We start from the raw sequence: 21,792 nt of genomic DNA, 5'->3' as shown, positions 1-21,792 counted from the left end.
CAGAGGAGGATGTGATGTCACAGGAATGATATGATATCACAAAAGAGGATGTGATGTAACAAGGAGGATATGATGTCACAGGGAGGATATGAAGGATGTGATATCAAAGAGAGGATGTGAAGTCACAGAGGAGAATGTGATGTCACAGGGAGACATGAAGGATGTGATGTCACCAGAAGGATGAGATGTCACAGGGAAGATATCAAGGATGTGATGTCACAATGGAGGATGTGATGTCACAGGAAGGATGTGATGTCAAATAGAAGGACGTGATATCACAGAGAAGAACGTGATGTCATTGGGAGGACGGTAGGTCACAGGGGAGGATAAGACTGACAGGAAGGATGTGACTTCAGAAACGAGGATGTGATGTCAGAGGAAGGATGTGATGTCACGGGGAGGCTGTGATGTCACAGGAAGGATATGAAGGATGTGATGTCACATAAAAACAGGGAGCTGGGAGATAAAGGGGCTGACGGGCAATGGGCACAGGCGGGTGACTGGGATCTCCAGTCTGGGCAGGCACTGGGGAGCACTGGGCAATGCTGGCCCTGGCACACAAGGGCTGGGCCCAGGGAAGTGCTGGGGTGGTGGCAGTGCCCGGCTCCAGCCCATTTGCGGGCACTGCAGCCCCCAAGTGGTGCAGGCCCAGCCACGGCCTCCCCGAGCAGAGCCCAGAGGGGCAGATGCCCTTTGCTGGCCCTGCCCCTGTCCCAGCTGGGCACACCGTGTCCTCCCGCATCAGCCGGGCCCCGCTCTGCTGAGCTGGCCCAGGCAGGGGGGGCCAGGCACTGGCAGCCCAGCAGGGCTCTGGCTCCACACTGGGCTGGCCCTGGCACACAGCTGCCCCAGTGCCCCTGTCCCCAGGGATGGCCCTGCCCTGCCCTGGGCCCAGCGCTGGCCCTCAGCAGGATGGCACCTTCCCGCCCCACTCTCCCTCCCTCCCCACCCGCCTCACAGGCCCCTCTGGGCTGGGACCCCCGTGGGCACAGATCAAGGACAGCCACTGAGCGGGGGCTCCCGGCACCTGCCACAGCCTCAATTCTCCACTCACCTTTGGCCACGTTTCCGCAACACCTTCCATCCTTACGGGCCCCTGACCACACACAAGACACCATTGTGGGGCAGCTGGGAAAACATCTCAGCTGAATGACTTGACTGTTTGCCTTGCATTTTCCCCAGGAGCCGGCAGTGACCTGGAAGATTTTCCTTTTACCCTTTTCTGCTTCGTTTGTTGGATAATTGAGGAACGTTGACAGAGGAGGGGCCCAGGGGAGGTGAAGCCACTCAAGAAAGAGGCATTTACAGCCCCTCACACCCAAAGGTCCCACTCTGGACCATCCAAATTGTGGCATCAGCAGCTCATTGGAAGAGGGAAATGTCCCCTGTTTGAGAGAGAGATGGACGAGAGACGTGAGCAGGGTGCCTGAGGTGCAGCTGATCCCCCTGGACTGTCTCCTTCCTTCCCTCTGAGCAGGGCTGGGAGCACCTGGGGAAATTCCTCTTGTTCCTACAGTCCCTGCTGTGGGATTTTTCCCACCCTCTGGTTCCAAATGGATTTGGGGCCTGGCCGTTCTCCTCAGGCCATGACCCACAGGGAGGTGTTGTGGTGACTCCCAGAGGGAAAGGGGAGGAGAAGAGGGGGCCCTGTTCTCCCCACATTTACGTCTGCCTTCCCAATTTCCTGGTGCCCTCGGCTTCCCAGAGTCCCTCAGTAGCTGCAGGAGAGGGGAGGCAGGACCAGACTGAGCAGGAGGTGTCTGTCCTGTTGTCCTGGTTTTGACTGGGATAATGGACTGGTTTACAGTCACTGCCCACAACAGGGACTTGTCTCAGCACAGAATCCTGGAATCATGCACTGGTTTGGGTGGGAAGGGACCTTAAAGTTCATCCCGTGCCACCCCCTGCCATGGGCAGGGACACCTTCCACTAGCCCAGGTTACTCCAAGCCCCGTCCATCTAGGTCTTGGGCACTTCCAAGGATGGGGCAGCCACAGCTTCTCAGGGCAACCTGTGCCAGGGCCTTCCCCCTCACAGGGAAAACTTTCTTCCCTATATCCCCCTAAGCCTGCCCTCTGTCAGTGGGAAGCCATTCCCCGTTCTCCCATCACTACAGCTCCTTGGCCAAAATCCCTCTGCAGCTCTCTGGGAGCCCCTCGAGGCACTGGAAGGGGCCCTAAGGCCTCCCTGGAGCCTTCTCTTCTCCAGGATGAACAATCCCAATTGTCCCAGCCTGTCCCCAGAGCAGAGGGTCTCCAGCCCTCAGAGCATCTTTGTGGCCTCCTCTGGATCCACTCCAACAGGTCCATTCCTCCTGATCTGGGCCCCCCGAGCTGGAGGCAGCACTGCAGGTGGGGTCTCACCTGAGGGCAGCAGAGGGGCACATTCCCCTCCTCCCCTGCCCCGGGATGAGCCCCGCACACGGGGGGTTTCCGGGCTGGCTCGTGTCCCATTTGTCACCCACCAGCACCCCCAGAGCCCTCTCCCAGCAGGGACTTCCATCCCTTCCTCCCCCAGCCTGCACCGATCCCGGGGGTTGCCCTGACCCGGCTGCACCACCTTGGTCTTGTCCAACCTCAGCAGATTCCCGTGTGTGCCGGCAAACGGGGGGAAGGGGAATTCACCCGACTCTTGGGGATTTGTTTGTCTGCTGGTGCCCCAGGGCAAAACAAAACCCTGTCAGTCCCATCTAGTCTGTCCCATATTCCACCCAGGAACCCTCCACCAAACAGATCCACCAGCTGGGGGGAATTCCAGGGCCATTTTTGGGGACTGACACGTCACAGCCAAAGGAAAACCCCTCAGTGGATATTTCCACCAGTTACTCCAGCATCAACAAAACTGGCAGCACCTTTATAAAGGACTCCCTCCAACAGTCTGAGGAATAACACTCTTTATTAATACAAATTGGCACAGGTTAAAGGTTCGTGGTGGTCAGGGACAGGGTCTGGCTGCAAAAACACACTTCAAACAATGTCAAAATTGTTGTTAAAGCAAAGCAAAGCACAACCTCTAAACCAAACCAATCCACAACTACATTAGGAAGCAAAAGCCAGCTCTAGTCCTTCCAAGCAGTGACTAACACGCAGAGCTGACACTTCCCACCCAGCACAGGCGTCCCTGAGGGGAGGAAGGCAGGTTCAACCCCTCCGTTGATCCCAGCAGGTTCAATGGAAATCTCCCTCTAATTCTTTCCCCATTTCCAACTCTCTTTTATGCTCTTTCTTTAGGTTTAGGAGGAGTTTGAGGGTTTCTACTGAGAAGTGTTACAATTGTTTCTGGGTGCCTGGGGAGTTTTGTGGGGCATTGTGACCTTGTCCCAGCTGGGAAGCAGCAGCTGGAGTCCCTTTGCTGTCCGGGAAGCAGCAGCTGGTTTTCCTCTCTAATTCCTATTCTATGTTAACCTTTAGCCTTATCTCTCTCTCCACACTCTGGGACCATTTCTCTGGCTTGTCCAGGTCCCCCTGGATGCCATCCCATCCCTCAGGTGTGTCACCTGCCCTGCTCAGCTCAGTGTCACGGGCTCAGGGTGCCCTCCATCCCTTGGCCTCCATCATTAAGGAAGAGGCCGGATACTGGGGCCAGGAGTGAGGAATTGGAGGGTGTGGAGTCCAGCTGGGGATTCCTTGCTGGGGATAAGGACAGTGGGATTGGGAAGGGGGCAGCAGTCCTCAGCCTCTGGAGGTGTCTCCTGCAGAGAGGGAAGGACAGGAATGGCTTGGAGAAAGATCTTGCAAGCTCCTGGTGCAGGAGGTACCCAGGATGAGATGGAATTCCCTGTGCTAGAGGCAATCACATCCCCTTGGGGTGCAGGGGCTGTAAATGCCTCCTTCTTGAGCAGCTTCACCTCCCCTGGGCCCCTCCTCAGTCAACGTTCCTCAATTATCCAACAAACGAGGCACGAAGCAGAAAAGGGCAAAAGGAAAATCTTCCAGGTCACTGCCGGCTCCTGGGGAAAATGCAAGGCAAATAGTCAAGTCATTCAGCTGAGATGTTTTCCCAGCTGCTCCACAATGGTGTCTTGTGTGTGGTCAGGGGCCTGTAAGGATGGAAGGTGTTGCGGAAACGTGGTCAAAGGTGAGTGGAGAATTGAGGCTGTGGCAGGTGCCGGGAACCCCCGCTCAGTGCCTGTCCTTGATCTGTGCCCACGGGGGTCCCAGCCCAGAGGGGCCTGTGAGGCAGGTGGGGAGGGAGGGAGAGTGGGGCGGGAAGGTGCCATCCTGCTGAGGGCCAGCGCTGGGCCCAGGGCAGGGCAGGGCCATCCCTGGGGACAGGGGCACTGGGGCAGCTGTGTACCAGGGCCAGCCCAGTGTGGAGCCAGAGCCCTGCTGGGCTGCCAGTGCCTGGCCCCCCCTGCCTGGGCCAGCTCAGCAGAGCGGGGCCCGGCTGATGCGGGAGGACACGGTGTGCCCAGCTGGGACAGGGGCAGGGCCAGCAAAGGGCATCTGCCCCTCTGGGCTCTGCTCGGGGAGGCCGTGGCTGGGCCTGCACCACTTGGGGGCTGCAGTGCCCGCAAATGGGCTGGAGCCGGGCACTGCCACCACCCCAGCACTTCCCTGGGCCCAGCCCTTGTGTGCCAGGGCCAGCATTGCCCAGTGCTCCCCAGTGCCTGCCCAGACTGGAGATCCCAGTCACCCGCCTGTGCCCATTGCCCGTCAGCCCCTTTATCTCCCAGCTCCCTGTTTCCCTGATCCCGGGCTCCTGGTGCCCCAAGAAGGGGGTCAGTGCCAGCTCTGCGTTCAGCCAAGGGGCTGAGTGGGAACAGGGACAATTGTGCTCAGACATGCTGGGTTTGGGGCTGGGCTGAGCTCTGGGGTGTCCCAGAGGGAAAGCTCTGGAAGGGATGGGCAGGAGGACATGGGGGGATCAGGCTTTGGGGGCTGTCTGAGGATGGATTGTGTTGTGTGGGATTGTCCCCACAGGGTATGCAGCTGCTTTCAGCTCCCTGCCCACCCCCTTGGCACCCCCAGGGGCCTGGGCCCTTCCTGGGGCAGTTGCCCCGTGCAGGAAGCTGGAGGGATGCCGGGGAAGGTGGCTGGATGGGTGCCGCAGGCGGGATGGACTCTGTGCCAGGGCTGGGCTTGTGGCCAGGGCTGGGGGCTGTGCCCAGCCGGGCTTTGCCCCGGGGGCTCTCGGGGAGGGGGCAGGGAGGAGTCCCGGCAGGGATAAATGTGCTCCTGCCCTTGTGCAGCCTCAGCCAGCGCTGCCCAGGCCCAGAGGAAGATGAAGGTCGCTGTGCTCAGCGTGGCCCTGCTCTTCACCATCCTGCTGAGCCCCCCGGCAGATGCCAAGGTGAGGCCCCCATGCCACGGCCATGGGCTCAGAGATGGGCCCCTTCCCAATCCAGGGGGTTCCCCAGCACTCCCCAGCACCCCCAGCCCCGGGCCAGGCCACTTTCTTCTGGCCACAATTCCCTCTCTCCTTCCCCTTCTCACAATTCAACTCCTGCTGCTGCAGCTCTGATTCCTCACGGGATGCTTGCACCCGGCTCCGTCCTGGCACAGTCCCAACGCTTCCTGCTCTTTCTGACCCCAAATCTCACCTTCTTGGGACTCCCCATCCCATCCTCTTGGTCCCCTGGGGCATCTCCCCACCATCTCCTCTCTTTCCCAGCCAAGGCAAAGGCCCAACCCAAACTGGGTGGAACTGGGCCAAGCCCCACTGGAGTCCAAGGAGGACAAACAGGCCCAAGCTCCACACTGGGCTCAAGTGGGACAAGGCCTGGCCAGGCTGAACTGGCACCAACTGGGAAATGCCCTGCCATGGCCCCTTCCCAGGGCCTTTCCTCCAGGCTTTGCCCTCAATGCCTTGCCTTTCCCCCTGCACTGGTGTCCCCAACTTGCCTGGGAGCCGCAATCCCAAAGAGCCCCGCTCAGCCCGGGGGCAGCCGGGGCTGGAGGGGGTGGGGACACCCGTGTCCCCCCAGCCCCACAAGGCCAACCCCAACCAAGCCTTTGTTCTCCTCCTGCAGCCCTTTCAGGCCAGCGGCGATGCCTGCGGGGGGGTAAGTCCGGGAGTTGGGGGGCACCCAGTGTGGGAAGTGGGGGGCACTTTGGGCCCCCCATCCCTTCCTGGCACTGGTGACACCCCAGTGACCAGTGATGTCTCCTTGTCTCTCTACAGGGAGCCGTGATAAGCGTGAGTACCAGGGCTTGTGCTGGGCCCAGACCCTCCCCTCTGGTGGCCACCACCCTCCAGGCCATCCCAGTGCTCCCCAGTCCACCCCAGTGTGCACTGGGGAGGCCCTTCCTCAGGGCCCCCACTCTATTCCCACACACCCCAGTCCACCCCACCACACACACACAGGCCATCATTCCCACACCATTTCTTCCCCTCTTTCTCCTCTAATCCTTTCCCTTTCCCATTGCCCATGACACTCGTGTCCAGAAATCCCCTTCCTTGACCCCTCAGTCCCAAAGACCCTCCCAGTCCCTTCCAGTTTTCTCCCCTTCCCCATTTCTCCTGCCCCCACCCCTGCCCTGCTTCATTCCCTGGGTCCCCTCCACTGCAATCCCTTCCTCCTCACCCGCATCCCCCACAGTCCCATCCCTTCCACACCCCAATGCCCATCCTGTGGGATCCCCAATTCCCCCCACTTCACCTCTTTGGGTCCCCTCCTCCTTCCCCCCACCCTCCTGCAGGCCCTGAATTCCCCTGGCTCTCCTTGTCTCCATCCCCACCCTGGGCCCTGCAGGAACAGGGATCCCAGGGGAAACTGGGTGCAGTGGGGCTGGGGGGAGCAGAAGGGATTTTCCTCCTCAGAGGAGAAACCAACCATGGGCTGGGGGGTCTGGGGACACCCGTGTCCCTCCCACAGCCCCACAGGGGCCAATCCTGCTTAAACCTTTGCTCTCCTTCCCCAGCCACTCGGGGGAATAGCAGGAGGTGGATGTGCTGGGGTAAGTCCTGGAGTTGGGATGTCCCCAGTGTGCGAAATGGGGGGAAATGGAGTCCCCCCATCCCTCCTGGGCCTGGGAACACCCCAGTGACCAGTGACACCTCACACTCTCTCTACAGGGAAGCATAAGTTCCAATCGAGTGAAGAGGTCTGAGGTGGGTACCCCGAGTTCTGCTGGGCCCAGACCCTCCCCTCTCATGGCCATGACCCTCCCTTGCATCCCAGTGTGCCCCAGTCCACCCCAGTGTGTCCCACTCAAGCCCAGTGTGTCCCAGTCCACCCCAGTGTGCCCCAGTACATCCCAGTGTGTCCCAGTTTACCCCAGTGTGTCTCTAACCCTGCCTTTGTCCCCAGCCCCCCATAGTTGACCTGGTGGAGCTGCTGCGTGAGTGACGCTCGGCTGCCTCTCTGCATGTCCAGGTGAGAAATATGGGAGGCTCCTCAGCCCCCCAAAGGAGCCTGGCAGGGCCCTGGGGGGTCCCTGAGCCCTCTGCAGTGGGCAGAGCTTGGGGACAGCAGAGGGACACGCAGGGGGCTGTCCCTGCTCCGTGTCCCGGGGCAGCTGGACAGAGCTGCCCCCAAGCCTGGCCTTGCACTGGGGGCTCTGCAGACCCCCAGGCTCACCGGGAGGGCAGGGAGGGGCTCGGGGAGGTGTCAGAGCATCCCGGGCTGGGGGGCTCTGGGGCCACATGGATCTCAGCATCCAATTCCCTTCTCCTGCCCCAGCTCCCTGCAGACAGACAGGGTGGGGACAAGGCCCCTGCCATGTCCCTGTGAACACCGGGGGTGACGTTTGGGGCTCTGTCTTTCAGGACTGGAAGTGGTGGTGACACCCCTGTCCTGGCCCCCTCCAGCGGCATGAGGAGATGATCATCCCTGGAGGACCCCCCTGATCCCCTGGGTGCCCTGGCAATTTCCCTGCAAGAATCAATAAACCCCTGCAGCAAAACAAATGCTCTGTGTCTGTCTGGGTGTGTGTGTTCCCACCTCCACGGGTGCCTTCCCGTGTCCATGTGTGTTCCCACGTCCCCTGGGGCACCCGGTGGTTTGGGGGCACAGCGGGAAACAGAGTCTGACTGGGGCTGTCCAAGCACCGTCCCCAAGGAGCACAGCTTGGTGTCGGGGCAGGGGAGGGTCAGGGACAATCAGCCAAGGCCCCTCAGTCCTTCCCTGGGCTCTGGGAGGGATGGTGTGGGAAATAAAAAATCGGTTTTATTACAAGCAAATGAATTAAACAAATCACTAACGTAGGAGTTTTTCTTTACTAACCTATAAGGCATATCATGGAGTTGTAAGACACCAGATTCAGCCTGGAATCAGTGTCAGGGAAACCTGGGGACGGGAATAGGGAACTGTAAAATGAATATTGGTAAGGAAACCCCTTATACCATATGGCTGGTCCTGGAAGCCGCCGTGCTGCTGGACACTCCACCTCCCAGCACGACACAGCCAACCAGGGGGAGGGGAACACCTCTTCTATGACATAATCAGGGTGGAACCTTAAGAATGTTTAAAAAGCGGGACTTTTGAATTGGAGGTGTGTTCCTGGGAATCCTGCATGCCTAGGACACCCAACATGTGTTGTAATTAATTTTTCCTTTTCGTTTCATTCATTTTGTTTTGCAAACTTTTGCCATTTGTCTAAATTTAATAAATGAGATTTTTCTCACACTACTGCTCACCCTCTGCACATAATCACAGAAAGACTAAGGTGCTCTAGTCCAAGGCCTGTTCTGGAACAGGGTTTCCTAGGATTGTCCCAATCCTTGAAGGTTGGGAAAAGCCAGGAAAGACGTAGGCAAAGAAGACATTCAGTATTCCTGCTTTTTTCCTGTCCTCTGGAACAAGCTCCCCCATCTTGTTGAGAGATGGGCCCACATTTTCCCTGCTTTTCCTTTTGTCACCTACAGACTTAAAGAAGTCCTTCCTGTTGTCTCTGACATCACTGGCCTGATTCAGTTCCATTTGGGCTTTGGCTTTACCAACTTCACCCCTGCATGCCCAGATAACATTTCTGTTTTCTTTCTTTGCGTCCACTCTCTGTAAGCTTCCTTTTTGTGTTTGAACAACAAGCTCCTTGTCAAGCCATCCATGCAGGCCTCCTGGAATTTTTGCCTGACTTCCTGCTTTTTAGGATGAAACTCTCTTGAGCTCGATAGAAGTGATCCTTGAATATTAACCAGTTCTTTTGTGTCATGGTGCTTTGCAAGGTGTTGCAAAGGCTGTTAAACCCAACAAGTATGGAAAGGGGGTTTCGATGAGAAGAAAATTAGTAGGATCAAACCCAGGATGAATGGGCTCTGTCTGTAGCACTGCGCCAGATTCAATGAAATTTACCAGTAACACAGCTCCCTGTGGCACAGCTGCTGGGATGTGGAGCACAAGTCCTCACTGCTGTGTTAACTTATGAGCCTTGCAGTCATTCAGCCCCCAAGGACAGCTCCGTTTGTGTTCACAGAGATCCAATGACAGTAAGAATCCCTGCCCAGCCTAGTGTTCAAAGGAGACGACAGTGTAGAGATGGGGGAAATAAACTGGGGGATTTGTTCCCCAGTGTCACGGGTTTACTTGTTCTAAAAAACTGAATGGGGAATCTTTTTTCCCCTGCTGCCTGTGGGGGAGGGATGTTGAATGGGGAGGACAGTTTTCTGCCTTGGGTGATTACCTACCCAAAGGAGCTGGCTGGCAGAACTACATTCCAGCCTGACAGCTCTCTCTGGGGCTGGGGGGGGCTCCTGAGGAGTTTTTTTCTCCCCTCCTCTCCTTGGAAAGTGGCACTTCACTTTTTGCCTTAACGGAGGCAAGGGGGGTGTGTGTTGGAAAAAGCTCTGAGGCCGTTTTGCTCTCGACCTGGTCATCTGGCTGCTCTCCGGCCTCGGCTTGCCTGCACACTGCTCTGTCTCCAGCCCCAATCTGCTCAGATTTCATCAGAGAGTTTTGTGCTCATCGACGAAACAAGGGGAGTCCTGACCACAGCCAGGCACAGACAGCGTGAGTTTAGTGGGAAAGAAACCACCCTTCTTTCCCCTTTTCCCCTTCCCCTCCTCGGGGGAAAATCTCCATTTTCGGCTTTTGCTGCGATCCGGGGCCCAACAGCGCCCCCTGCTGGCCAACACCCAGCACTGCAGGCCCCGCCCCTTAGAGATCCAACAGCGCCCCCTGCTGGCCAACACCCAGCACTGCAGGCCCCGCCCCTTAGAGATCCAACAGCGCCCCCTGCTGGCCAACACCCAGCACTGCAGGCCCCGCCCCTCCAGGGATCCAACAGCGCCCCCTGCTGGCCAACACCCAGCACTGCAGGCCCCGCCCCTCCAGGGATCCAACAGTGCCCCCTGCTGGCCAACACCCAGCACTGCAGGCCCCGCCCCTCTGGGGATCCAACAGCGCCCCCTGCTGGCCAACACCCAGCACTGCAGGCCCCGCCCCTTAGAGATCCAACAGCGCCCCCTGCTGGCCAACACCCAGCACTGCAGGCCCCGCCCCTCCGGGGATCCAACAGCTCCTGTCCTATCAACCGGGATTGGAATTGCGCCAGAGCACAGGGAAGTATCAAACTCTTTCCTTTTTTTGAAGGGGACTTTTTGGGCACAGGATTATTGTTTAGTTGGGTTTGTGTTCTCTTGCTGGTTTTGCCAATACACAAATATCCTTTAATAAAGGGCTGTTATCTCTTCCTTTTTTCCATACTTCCTCGATTGGAGCCTCTTAATTTTGGATTTACAATTGCTGAGAGAGAGGACTTTGGTCTACTTCATAACTCATCCTCCTTAGCAAAACATTCCAGTCTATTTACACTCAGACAGGAGGGTAGTGGAGTGGTTTCAACAGGCCCCTGGCATCTGGCCAGGGTCAAACCACGACACAAGGGGAACCAGGAGGATGTGGAGACCCCGTCACGGGAGAGTGGAAGGCTCGAACAAAGTTTTAAAAAGCAAAGCCTTGCCAGAGAGTCTGGAGGTGCAGGAAGGACTCCCTGGCTTTCTGAACTCCTTCCCAGGGAAGGGTTTGGGTGCAGCTCAATCCTCTCTTAGCCCTGGACTGTGTTTACTTTAAAGGAATTACAGAGCTCTTAAATCACTTTGTCCCGCAGGTTTTAATGATGGTAAAACAAGAATATTTATATAAAATGAATAATGTACTTTATACGACTGATCAGACAAAAACCCTTAATCAGAACTAATTACTGCACAACAGAAACATTAAAACAATATAAACACTAAAAATCTACTAGTAGAGTCTAATACAGCATGAAGTAGGACAGGGCACTGTAACAAAGCATTTATTGAAGCAGTTCTATTAAAGCTGGCAAACAGAAATAATTATTAAGTAGAGATCTGATGTAACTCACCCAGACCAATGCCTGTGGGGAGAGCTCTTTCTCTCAGCCTTGAGGAGTGACCTTGGAGGGCATCCCCAGTCAAGGGAGGAATCTCCACACACCCCCTAGGGAGGGTTTTGTCAGAAAGAACCCGACTGCATGAGAGGGGACTGGACTTTTTATAGGATAAAGTGATTGAGTGCCAGGCCCACCTTTCCAGGCCAGCTCTCAGCTTATCTGTCAACTCAGACTTCAACCAGCAGTGTGTGTGTTCAACGTTGGACCAATCAGGATGGTTTGAGCAGAGTTAACACTGAGACAACCCCCTGGCTCCAGCAGTTGATCTTGTGTGACAGCTTGATTATGAGCTTGATTGGACCTTGGGTCTGGCCAGGCTGGGACTATCCTGCCACAGTCCACCAGCCAGGGGTCTTCCCAAGGTGGGTCACTGGGAATGTGGGTCACCAAACCTGTTCCCAAGGTGGGTCACTGGGAATGTGGGTCACCAAACCTGTTCCCAATGTGGGTCACTGGGAATGTGGGTCACCAAACCTGTTCCCAAGGTGGGTCACTGGGAATGTGGGTCACCAAACCTGTTCCCAAGATGGATCCCTCTTCCCGCAGTCGAGGTACTCACAGGGCTTCCCTTACTGGTGGGTCTGTTGGTGTCTGGTCAAGTCAGAGCTCTGCCTGAAGCTCTTCCCACACTCCCCACACTTGTAGGGTCTCTCCCCAGTGTGGATGCGCCGGTGAGTAATGAGGGCAGAGTTCTGTTTGAAGCCCTTCCCACAGTCGGTGCAGCAGAAGGGCCTCTCATCCGTGTGTGTCTGCTGGTGCTTGAGGAGCTCCGAGCTGCTCCGAGACGTCTTCCCACACTCCTCACACTCGTAGGGCTTCTCCCCCGTGTGCATGAGCTGGTGGGCGACGAGTTGAGAATTGTATGTGAAGTTTTTCTTGCATTCCCCACATTTGTAGGGTCAGGGCCCCCATTCCCCAGTGTGGATCTGCTGGTGACAGATCAGGCAGGAGCTGACGCTGAAGCCCTTCCTGCATTCCAAGCACTTGTAGGGCCGTTCCCCCGTGTGCACCCGGCGGTGGGTGAGGAGGTGGGAGCTATAGAGGAAGGTCTTCCCACATTCCTCACACTCGAAGGGCCGTTCCCCTGTGTGGACACGCTGGTGGGCGAGGAGCTTGGAGCTGCTGTTGAAGCTCTTCCCACATTCCAAGCACCTGAAGGGCTTCTCCCTGCTGGGAGGCTGCTCAGGGACCACCAGTTCGCAGCTCCGGCTCAAGCTCCGGCCGCCTTCCCGGCACAGGCCGGGTCTTTCCTCCTCAGAGCACCCAGGGCTGGCTTTGGAGCCCCTCCTCCTGAGGGATCTCCGGCCCTTTTCCTCCCCGCTGCCTTCCTGTGCCGTGGAGCCCTTCAAAACGGCCTCTCCCACCAGGCTCTGCTGGGGGGATTTGTCCTCCGTGCCCTCCGTCCTCAGCTCGGGGCCTGGGGCAGGAAGGAAGGACAGGGAGGGGATTTGCCTCCGGCCCAGAGGGAAGAAGGAGGAGAAGGAAGACAGACAAAAAGGAGGGTAGAGAAGGAAAAAGGAAAGGAAGAAATATGGAGGGAAAGAGCAAGAAGAAAAAGAAACACAGAGAGGAAGGAAGAAGAAGAAGAAACAAAGAAGAAGAAAGGAAGAAAAAGGAAGGAAGAAGGAAAGATGAAGAAGGCCCAGAACTGGACACAGCACTCCAGGTGTGGCCTCACCAGTGCCAAGTACAGGGGAAGAACCACTGCCCTGGTCCTGCTGGCCACGCTGGTCCTGAGAGAAGGAAGGAGCAAAGAGACAAGGAATGATGAAAAGGAAGGAGAAGACAGAACAAAGAAAAAGGAGAAAGGAGAGAAAGGAAGGAGAAGAAAGAAGGAGAGAAAGGAAAAAACATAAGGAAGAAGGAGAGGGAGGAACAAGGAGTAGGAAGAAGGAAGGAAAAGGAACAAGAAGTGGAAGTAAGAAGCTCAGGGAAAGGATTTGCCTCCGGCCCAGAGGGAAGGCCAAGGACATCCCCCCAAATCCGGCCCCGGCAGGACGGCGGCGGCAGCGGGGTTGTCCTGCAGCCGGGGGCGATGCTGGGCTGGGAGATACAGGACAAGACAGGGCAAAGGGGCACTGACTTCCTCCTCACCTGCCCGGGGGGCCCATGGCATCTTCCTCTTCCTCGCAGCCTCCTTCATCTGGCCAAGCTTTGGGAAGGAGAAATCCTGATGGAGGGGAAAAACAAGGGCTGAGCGCATTGGGTTGGGGGTTCCTCCTACCCAAGTCCATCTCTAGAAGTCACTGGGCATCCTGTGTGCATAAAAACCTCCAAAACACCAAGTTTCAGCCCAAAAAGCCCCCCGAAACTCCAAAGTTCAGACCAAAAAAACCCATCCTTGAGTTCCCCCTCTCAAGTCTCTCCACTTTGGGGTTCTGGAGGCCCCCCTTTTTTTGGCTGTTGGGGGTCCCACATGTATTGGGGGCCCCCCTCTCCAGGGTCCCGCCCTCTCTGGGCTGCTGGGGGTCCCAGGAATCCCAGGGGTCTTCCCACTTTGGTATTCTGGGGGACCCTTTCTCTGGGTTGCTGGAGGTCCTGCAGTTTCATGACCCTGGGCCCCCCTGGAGCCCCTTCCCAGTTCTCACAGCTCTCCCCCTTTCTCCCTTGCCTTGACCCTGGGACCACCCTGACCCCCAAATCTCCCTGTCTCCCCACTTCCCCACTCCTGCCTTATCCTGCAGGGCAGTCCTAGAGTGTCCCAGGGACCCCCTGAACGCCTCATTCCTGGACATCAGATCCCCCCTGCACCCCCTTATCCAGACCACCACCCCCTGCACCCACTTCCCCAGCTCCAGAACCCCCTGCACCCCCTTTCCCAGCCATCCTGCCTCTCCCAGACTCCCTTTTCCTTTACCCTGCCACTCCCTGGACCCCCATTCCTGCCCATCAGGACCCCCCTGCACCTCCTCTCCAACACTGGCATTCTCACCCCATTCCTCAGCTCCAGGACCCCCCTGCACCCCCTTTCCCAGCCATCCCACCTCTCCAAGTCCCCACACCCTCCCTTCTCCTTCACCCTGCCACCCCCTCCACCCCCACTCCTGCCTTTCCCACTCCCCAACCCCTCCTTTCCTCAACACCCGGCACCCCCTGAACTGCCCTTCCTGCACATCCCGGCTCTCCCCACCCACTGAACCCCCTTTCCCTCACACTGGAGGCCCCTGCACCCTCCTTTCCTGGACACAAGGACCCGAGAGACCCCCTGGGCCTCCTCTCCCAGTCCCTACAGCCCCCCTTTTGCCTTCCCTCTGGGACACCCCCAAAGCCCCATTCCTGGCCACAGGAACCCCCTGGCACCCCCTTATTCTGCACTAAGACCCCCCTGCAACCCCCTTTCCCGCCCAGCCCGCCTCTCCCAGCCCCCAGGCCCTGCTTTTCCTTCACGCTGCTACCCCCTGCACCCCCAGGCCTGCCTTTTCCACAACCCACAGGACCCTTTTCTTTGGAACACGGGGGGACCCCCTGAACCCCGGGTTCTGCCCATTCTCCCGACCCCCAGGACCTCCCTTTCCCCCACACCGCCGACCCCTGGGCAGGGGATCTCCCCGGACCCCCCATCCCACCTCTCCAGAGCCCCGCACTCCCCTTTCCTCGGCCCTGGCATCCCCCAAAACCCCCTTCCCCAGCACTCTGCCCCCCGACAGCCCCAACACTCACCCCAAAAAACACTCCCAGGCTTCCCCCTCTCCCACCTCCCCACTTTGGGGGGCGGGAATTGGGGAACTCCCGCCACTGTTGGGGACAATCAAAGAGTTCCCGACGCGTGGCCGGGGCCTTTGTTCGGCCTGCCGGGAATTCCCAACAAACATCCCGGCCCCCATCAGCCGCTGGGGCCCGGGGGTCCCTCCTCTCCAGGGATCGAGCTGTGGGGACACGAAGGGACCCCCACGGGAACCCCTTTGCCGCTCTCCCACCTCCCCTTCTTCCCCTCTCCCACCCTTTGCCCGTCGCCCCCCGCTGCTTTGGCACTGACCCACCCCCTCTCTCGCTCACTTTGGGGCTCCCAGCCCCTCTTCTCCTTCCCCTCTGCCCCTTTGCCATCGGGGCCCCCCAACTCACCTCGAGCTCCCGGCTCGGGGATGGAGTGGGGGGAGGAGGAGCGGGCAGAGGCAAAGGAGGAGGAAGAGGAGGAGCATCGCCCCCCTGAGCGGGCGGGGAGGGGGAGCTCGGCTGCGGTGGGTTGGGGGTGTGCGGGGGGTTTTGGGGGGGATGTTTGGGGCTGAGCCGCAAATGGCCCTCGGGGGGACCTCGGGAGGTGTTTTGGTTTTGTTGGGGGGGATCCCGGGGTGGGTTCCCGGCAGAGGCGGGAGGTGGGCGGGGGGATGCGGGGACCCCCCGCGGTGGGGGTCGGTGTTGCGGGGTCAGGCCCCGCCGCCCCCATTGTCAGCCCGGTGCCGGCGGGGGGGGACGCGACGAGCCCCTTTTTTAGGGCCCCCGGAGTGGGGAGAGCAGAGAGGGGCGACAGCGGAGCTGGGGGACCCCCGGCAGCCTGGGGGGACGGGAGGGGAAGCGCGGAGAGGGGGAGCCCAGAGGGGTGGAGGGGCCGGGGACCCCCGGCCCCTGGAAGAGGGGGCTCCGAGAGGGGGGACCCCTGGGATTCCCGGCATCTGCAGCAGCCCGGAAAAGGCAGAACCCGGAGAGGGGGCCCCCAAAACACGAGGGACCTCCAAGAGCCTGAACGGGGGGACCCCCAGAACCCCAAAGTGCAGAGAGCAGAGGGAGTGATCTTCGGGGAGGGTTTTTTAGAGCCTTTTCCACGGGCCTCCCTCCCCTGGCTGTGGTCTCCCTGTTTGTCAGCACTGTCAGGTTTGCCCACCTGAAGCCCCCCTCCATCTCCTCCCCGCTGCTGGAACTGCTGAGGTCAGTTCTGGACTCAGTGGTTCCAGTTTTCCCATGGGATCATCCCCTTGGGCATGGGATCCACAATTCCCAAAATCGTCCCTGAATCCCACCCCAAAGCCTCCCATTCCCGACCCCCTGGATCCCTGTGTTCCCCTGGGAGTGCCCCAGTATTCCCGCGGGAGCGTCCCGGGATCGTCCCGCCGGGAATGGGATCTGCAATTCCCGGCCTGGGACCCCAAAATCCCAGTTTTCCCGTGGGATCATCCCCTTGGAAATGAGATCCAGAATTCCCAAATTGAGACCCCCAAATCCTCCCTGATTCCCACCCCAAACACCTCTTTCTGGCCTCTTTTTCCGTGCTTTATCCCAATTTTCTCAAGGGATCATCCTGTGTTTTCCATGGGATCATCCCCTCGGGAACGGGGTCTGCAATTCCCAACCTTCCCCTCCCCCCCCCAATTTGGGACCAAAAACGCGGCCTCACCCCCGTCCTAAAATCCGGCATGTGGGGTCTGGGTCGCCCCAAGAGGTTGGGGTGGGATTCACATGTGCGGATCGCGGAATTCCGGGAGAATTTTTGGAATTTCCGGAGTGTTTTTTTTCTTAATACTGTTATTCAGGGTTGTAGCAAACCATGCGGTTGGTGGATTAAAATGGAAACATTTGGAGGAGCCCAGAGGGTGAAATCCAGGACTTGGCGATGCCACGAGGGGATTCAGGTGTTTATGGGATTCAGGTGTTTATGGGAGGGGAAAAATCAGGGAAAAGGGGAAAAAAAAACCGGGCAAAGCCGAAAAACTGCGGCTGGAGGACTGACGATAGAGTTGGTGCGGGCAGAGCGGCGCGGCGTGCGCGCCTCCGTCTCGGTTTTCACTTCCGGCGCCGCCATGTTGGGGAGGTCGGCGGGGCGACTGGCGGGGGTCGTGGCGCTGGTCACGGGTGGGTTTTGGGGGGGATTTTGTGGTGTTTTGGGGCCGAGAGGGAAGGGGAGACCCCCAGGGTTGGAGTGGGGGGGAACTTAGGGCGGGGAGACCCCCGGGAGGGACGCTGGGAGGGGTTAAAGGTGACCCTGGTGATACTAGGAGGGTCACTGGTGATACTGGGATGGTCACAGACCCCTCTGGTGACACTGGGGGAGGTCACTGGTGACACTAGATCCCACTGGTGACACTGGGAGGACACCGGGAGGGGTCACAGACCCCACTGGTGTCACTGGGGGGGTTATTGGTGACACTGGGAGGGGTCACTGGTTAAAGTGGTCCCCACTGGTGCCATCGGGCAGTCATTGGTCCTCCGGGTCGCCAGGGGGCGCCAGGGGCGGTTCCCATACCCCTCAATGGCCCCGGTTATTCATTGGCCCTCCGAACCGCCAGGGGGCACCAGCGGCATCGGCCACGCCGTGAGCGGCCGCCTGGCCCGCGAGGGCGCGCGCGTGGCCGTGGCCGATCGCGACATGTCGGGGGCGGCGGCGACAGCGAAAGGGCTCCCCCGGCACTGCCCCCCCGACCACGGAGCTTTCCAGGTGGATGTGGCCGATCCCAAAAGCGTCGCCGGGATGGTGAGGGGGGTGCAGGTAATGTCGCCGCCGCCTCCCCCCCACCGGTGACATGTCGCGAGAGTGTCACACCCTCCCCAGTGTCCCGCAGTGTCCCTGAGTGACCCCCGATATCCGCAATGTCGCCCTCAAAATTCCCAAATCCACCCAAAATCACTCCCAGTATTCACAAATTCCCACAAATTCCTTCCTATTCCCACAAAATTCTTGGGAAATCGCAGCCAAACGGCCCCAAATTGCAGGAAAAGCCCCCCCAAATCCACCCAAAATCGACCCAAATCCTCCCCAATTCACCCCAAATCACCCCCAGAATTCCCAAATCCCCACAAATCCACCCAACCCAGACCCAAATCCACCCCAAATCACCTCCAGAACTCACAAATTCCCCCAAAACTTGCAAATTCCCACAAACTCCCCCAAAATTCCATCCGATTCCCACCAAATTCCTGGAAAATCACAGCCAGCCGTCTCCAAATTGCAGGAAAACCTCCACAATTCCCTCCAAAATCGACCCAAATTCCCTCGCATTCCCCCCAGAATTCCCAAATCCCCAAAACTAGACCCAAATCCACCCCAAAATCACCCCCAAAGCTCCCAAATCCCCATGATTTCCCCAAAACTCACAAATTTCCTCAAAATTCCATCCGATTCCTACCAAATTCCTGGGAAATATCAGCCAAATGTCCCCAAATTGCAGGAAAAAAAACCCAAATCTGCCCTAAATTAACCCAAATCCACCCCAGAATTCCCAAATCCACCCAACCCAGACCCAAATCCACCCCAAAATCACCCCCAAGACTCCCAAATCCCCACAAGTTCCCCCCAAATTCCCCAAATTTCCATCAAATCCCCACCCAGTTCCTGGAAAATTGCAGCCAAATGGCCCCAAATCCCAAGAAAACCTCCCTCAAATCTGCCCAAAACCAACCTGAATCCACCCCAGGATTCCCAAATCCACCCAAATCCACCCAAAATGGACCCAAATCCTCCCCAATCCTCCCCAAATGACCCCTTGATGTCCCCAAATGTCCCCCCAGGAGCACTTTGGGGTTCCCCCCCGTGTCCTGGTGTCCTGTGCCGGGATCACCCGCGACCGGATGTTCCTGGAGATGGGAGAGCGGGAATTCCGGGAGGTGCTGGGGGTGAACCTGGAGGTGAGAGGGGACATTGGGGACACTGGGGGGACACTGGGGACATTGGGGGGACATTGGGGGGACATTGGGGACATTGGGGGACATTGGGGGGACATTGGGGACATTGGGGGGACATTGGGGACATTGGGGGTCATTGGGGGTCATTGGGGACATTGGGGGGTCATTGGGGGACATTGGGGACATTGGGGGGACAGTGGGGGACATTGGGGACATTGGGGACATTGGGGGGACATTGAGGACATTGGGGGACATTGGGGGGGTTGTGCCACCCCCGATGTCTCCCCGCTGCCCCCCCAGGGGACGTTCCTGGTGACACAGGAGGTGACAAAGGCCCTGGTGACATCGGGGGACCCCGGGGGGGCCTCCCTGGTCCTCGTGGGCAGCGTGGTGGCCAAGGTGGGACCCCCACTTGTCACTGTCCCTGTCACTTGTCACCGTCAGTGCCCCCGAAATGGGGGTAAAAGCCCTAAAAATGGGGATGAAGCCCCTGAAAACGCCAATTTTGGGGGAATTTGGGGACACCAGGGGGGGTCTAGGGATGTCCCCTCCCCCCCTTTGTCATTGTCACTTGTCACTGTCCCCTCCCCCCTGCCCAAAACTGGGGATAAACCCCCCAAAATTGGGGATAAAACCCCCAGAAACACGAATTTTGGGGGGCTTTGGGGACACTGGGGGGGGGGTGTGGACACCGAGGGGGGTCCCAGGGGTGTCCCCTCCCCTTTGTCATTGTCCCCTCCCCCCCAGGTGGGGAATTTGGGCCAAACCAACTACGCGGCCTCCAAGGGGGGGGTGGAGGGGCTGACCCGGAGCGTGGCCAAGGAGGTGGCCAGGTGGGGACATTGGGGGACATCTGGGGACATTTGGGGACATTTGGGAGGGGACAAGGGAAAATGGGGGGGAAAGGGAGAAAATTGGGGGATTTGGGGGGAATTCGGGGGAAAAACTGGGGGGAAAGTGGGGAAATTTGGGGGGAAATGGGGAAAGTTGGGGGATTGGGTGGAAAATTTGAGGGATTTTGGGGGGAAATTGAGGGGATTTGGGGGGAAAATTGGGGGATTTTGGGGGAAATTGGGGGGGAAATGGGGAATTGGGGGGGGAACTGGGGGAAAGGAGGAAGAAATGGGGGGAAATTGGGGGGAAATTGGGAAAATTTAAGGGGGAAATGGGGAAAAATTGGAGAGAAAAGGGGGAATTTGGGGGGAAATATGGAAAAATTGGGGAACTGGGGGGAAAAGGGGGAAGAACTGGGGAAAACTGGGGAGAAAATTGGGAAATGGGGAAAAATTGGGGGGGAGAATTGGGGGAATTTGGAGGGAAATTGGGGGGAAAAGGGGAAGAAATGGGGAAAACTGGGGGGGAAATTGGGAAATGGAGAAAAGGGGGGAAATTGCGGGAATTTGGAGGGAAATGGGGAAAAATTGGGGGGAAATCAGGGGGAAAACTGGATTGGGGGGTTTGGTGACCCAGGAGGGGGTTGGTGACACCCTGTGGGGGGGTGACACGGGTCAGGGGGACCCCTCTGACCCCCCCAAATCCCCTTCCCAAGGTTTGGGATCCGCTGCAATTCCGTCCTGCCGGGATTTATCGTCACCCCCATGACGGACAAAGTGCCCCTAAAAGTGCTGGACAAGGTGACAGCGGGGGGGTGGCACCTCCTGGGGACATTGGGGGGACATTGGGGGACATTGGGGACATTGGGGACATTTGGGGTACATTGGGGGGACATTGGGGGACATTGGGTGTCATTGAGGACATTGGGGGGACATTGGGGACATTGGGGGTCATTGGGGACATTGGGGGAAATTGGGGACATTGGGGACATTGGGGACATTGGGGGTCATTGGGGACATTGGGGACATTGGGGGTCATTGGGGACATTGGGGGTCATTGGGGACATTGGGGACATTGGGGACATTGGGGGACATTGGGGATGTTGGGGGTCATTGGGGGACATTGGGGGGACATTGGGGACATTGGGGGACATTGGGGACATTGGGGAGGTGACACCAGAGGTGACCCTCGTGTGTGTGTGTGTGTGTGTGTCTCCCCCCCCTTCCAGTTTGCAGGGATGGTGCCACTGGGACGACTGGGGGACCCTGAGGGTGAGTTGGGGACACTTTGGGGACACTTTGGGGACACTTGGAGGTGCCACCACCCCCCGGTGTCCCCCAGACGTGGCAGACGTGGTGGCTTTCCTGGCGTCGGGGGACAGCAGCTACGTCACCGGGGCCACCCTGGAGGTGACAGGTGGGGACCCCCCATGTCCCCAGTGTGTCCCCAGTGTCCCCAATGTCCCCCCAGTGTCCCCCCAATGTCCCCAATGTCCCCCCAGTGTCCCCCCAGTGTCCCCCCAATGTCCCCAGTGTCCCCCCAGTGTCCCCCCAATGTCCCCCCTTTCCCTCTCTCATTCCAGGGGGTCTCTTCATGTGACGGATCCAGCCCCTCCCCCCAAGTGTCCCCCCAATGGGGGGGAGGGGCAGACCTCAAAATGTGGGGGGTTGGGATGGGGGAGAGGCCCCGAGTTTGGGGGGAGGGGAGTCCAAAATTTGGGTGGAGGACAAAAGGGGGTCCCAAAAATTGGGGAGGGTCCCAAAACTGGGGAGGAGGGGCCTAAAGTAAGGGAGGGGCTCCCCCAAAATATGGGGGGAACCCCAAAACTGGGGGGGTCGAGGGAGGGGGGTGGAAACCCCTCCAAAAAACCACCAGGAGCCGTTGCCATGGAGATGTTTATTGGCCACGCCCACCGAGACCACGCCCACCCCTCCCCTCCCTTAAATTTCTAAAACAACAAAAATAAACATTTTGGACCCCAAATTTGGGGTTTTTTTGGGGTGGAGACCCCAAATTTTTGGGGTGAGGGGTTAGGAGGGGTCTCTTAAATTCGGGGGGGGGGAGGTCAGATGTAGCCCTGCCCCCTCTTGACCCTACCCCCCTTAAAACCTCC

The 21,792-nt window shown here is 58.4% G+C and overlaps 1 protein-coding gene across 2 annotated transcripts; it reads left to right on the top strand.

Annotated features, from left to right (window-relative positions):
* The first annotated feature begins 17,460 nt into the window (after window positions 1-17,460).
* On the top strand, window positions 17,461-21,293 carry LOC127461998 (estradiol 17-beta-dehydrogenase 8-like). Of its 2 annotated transcripts, XM_051770259.1 has the most exons (8): window positions 17,461-17,712; window positions 18,732-18,848; window positions 19,146-19,244; window positions 19,593-19,678; window positions 20,395-20,479; window positions 20,908-20,950; window positions 21,021-21,095; window positions 21,262-21,293. In XM_051770259.1, exons 1-8 carry the CDS (start codon window positions 17,476-17,478, stop codon window positions 21,276-21,278), a joined length of 759 nt encoding a protein of 252 aa, XP_051626219.1. In that variant the 5' UTR covers window positions 17,461-17,475; the 3' UTR covers window positions 21,279-21,293. The 2 variants fall into 2 exon arrangements, with proteins under 2 accessions (XP_051626219.1, XP_051626220.1); XM_051770260.1 differs by lacking the exon at window positions 19,146-19,244.
* The last annotated feature ends 499 nt before the right edge of the window (window positions 21,294-21,792 follow it).

This window comes from Manacus candei, unplaced genomic scaffold, assembly GCF_025592945.1.
Source record: "Manacus candei isolate 608988 ecotype Guabito, Panama unplaced genomic scaffold, ASM2559294v1 h1tg000118l, whole genome shotgun sequence".
NCBI lineage: Eukaryota > Metazoa > Chordata > Aves > Passeriformes > Pipridae > Manacus > Manacus candei.
Note: the sequence above shows the minus strand (reverse complement) of the source record. Positions and strands in the feature narration are given on the sequence as shown.

What these genes read in the sequence shown, in the direction of transcription:
- LOC127461998 (XM_051770259.1), top strand. Translation starts at nt 17,476, where the DNA reads ATGGCCCCGGTTATTCATTGGCCCTCCGAACCGCCAGGGGGCACCAGC. An exon ending in TGCTGGGGGTGAACCTGGAG is followed by an intron (nt 18,849 to 19,145) that starts GTGAGAGGGGAC and finishes CTGCCCCCCCAG; the next exon opens with GGGACGTTCCTGGTGACACA. An exon ending in ACGACTGGGGGACCCTGAGG is followed by an intron (nt 20,951 to 21,020) that starts GTGAGTTGGGGA and finishes GGTGTCCCCCAG; the next exon opens with ACGTGGCAGACGTGGTGGCT.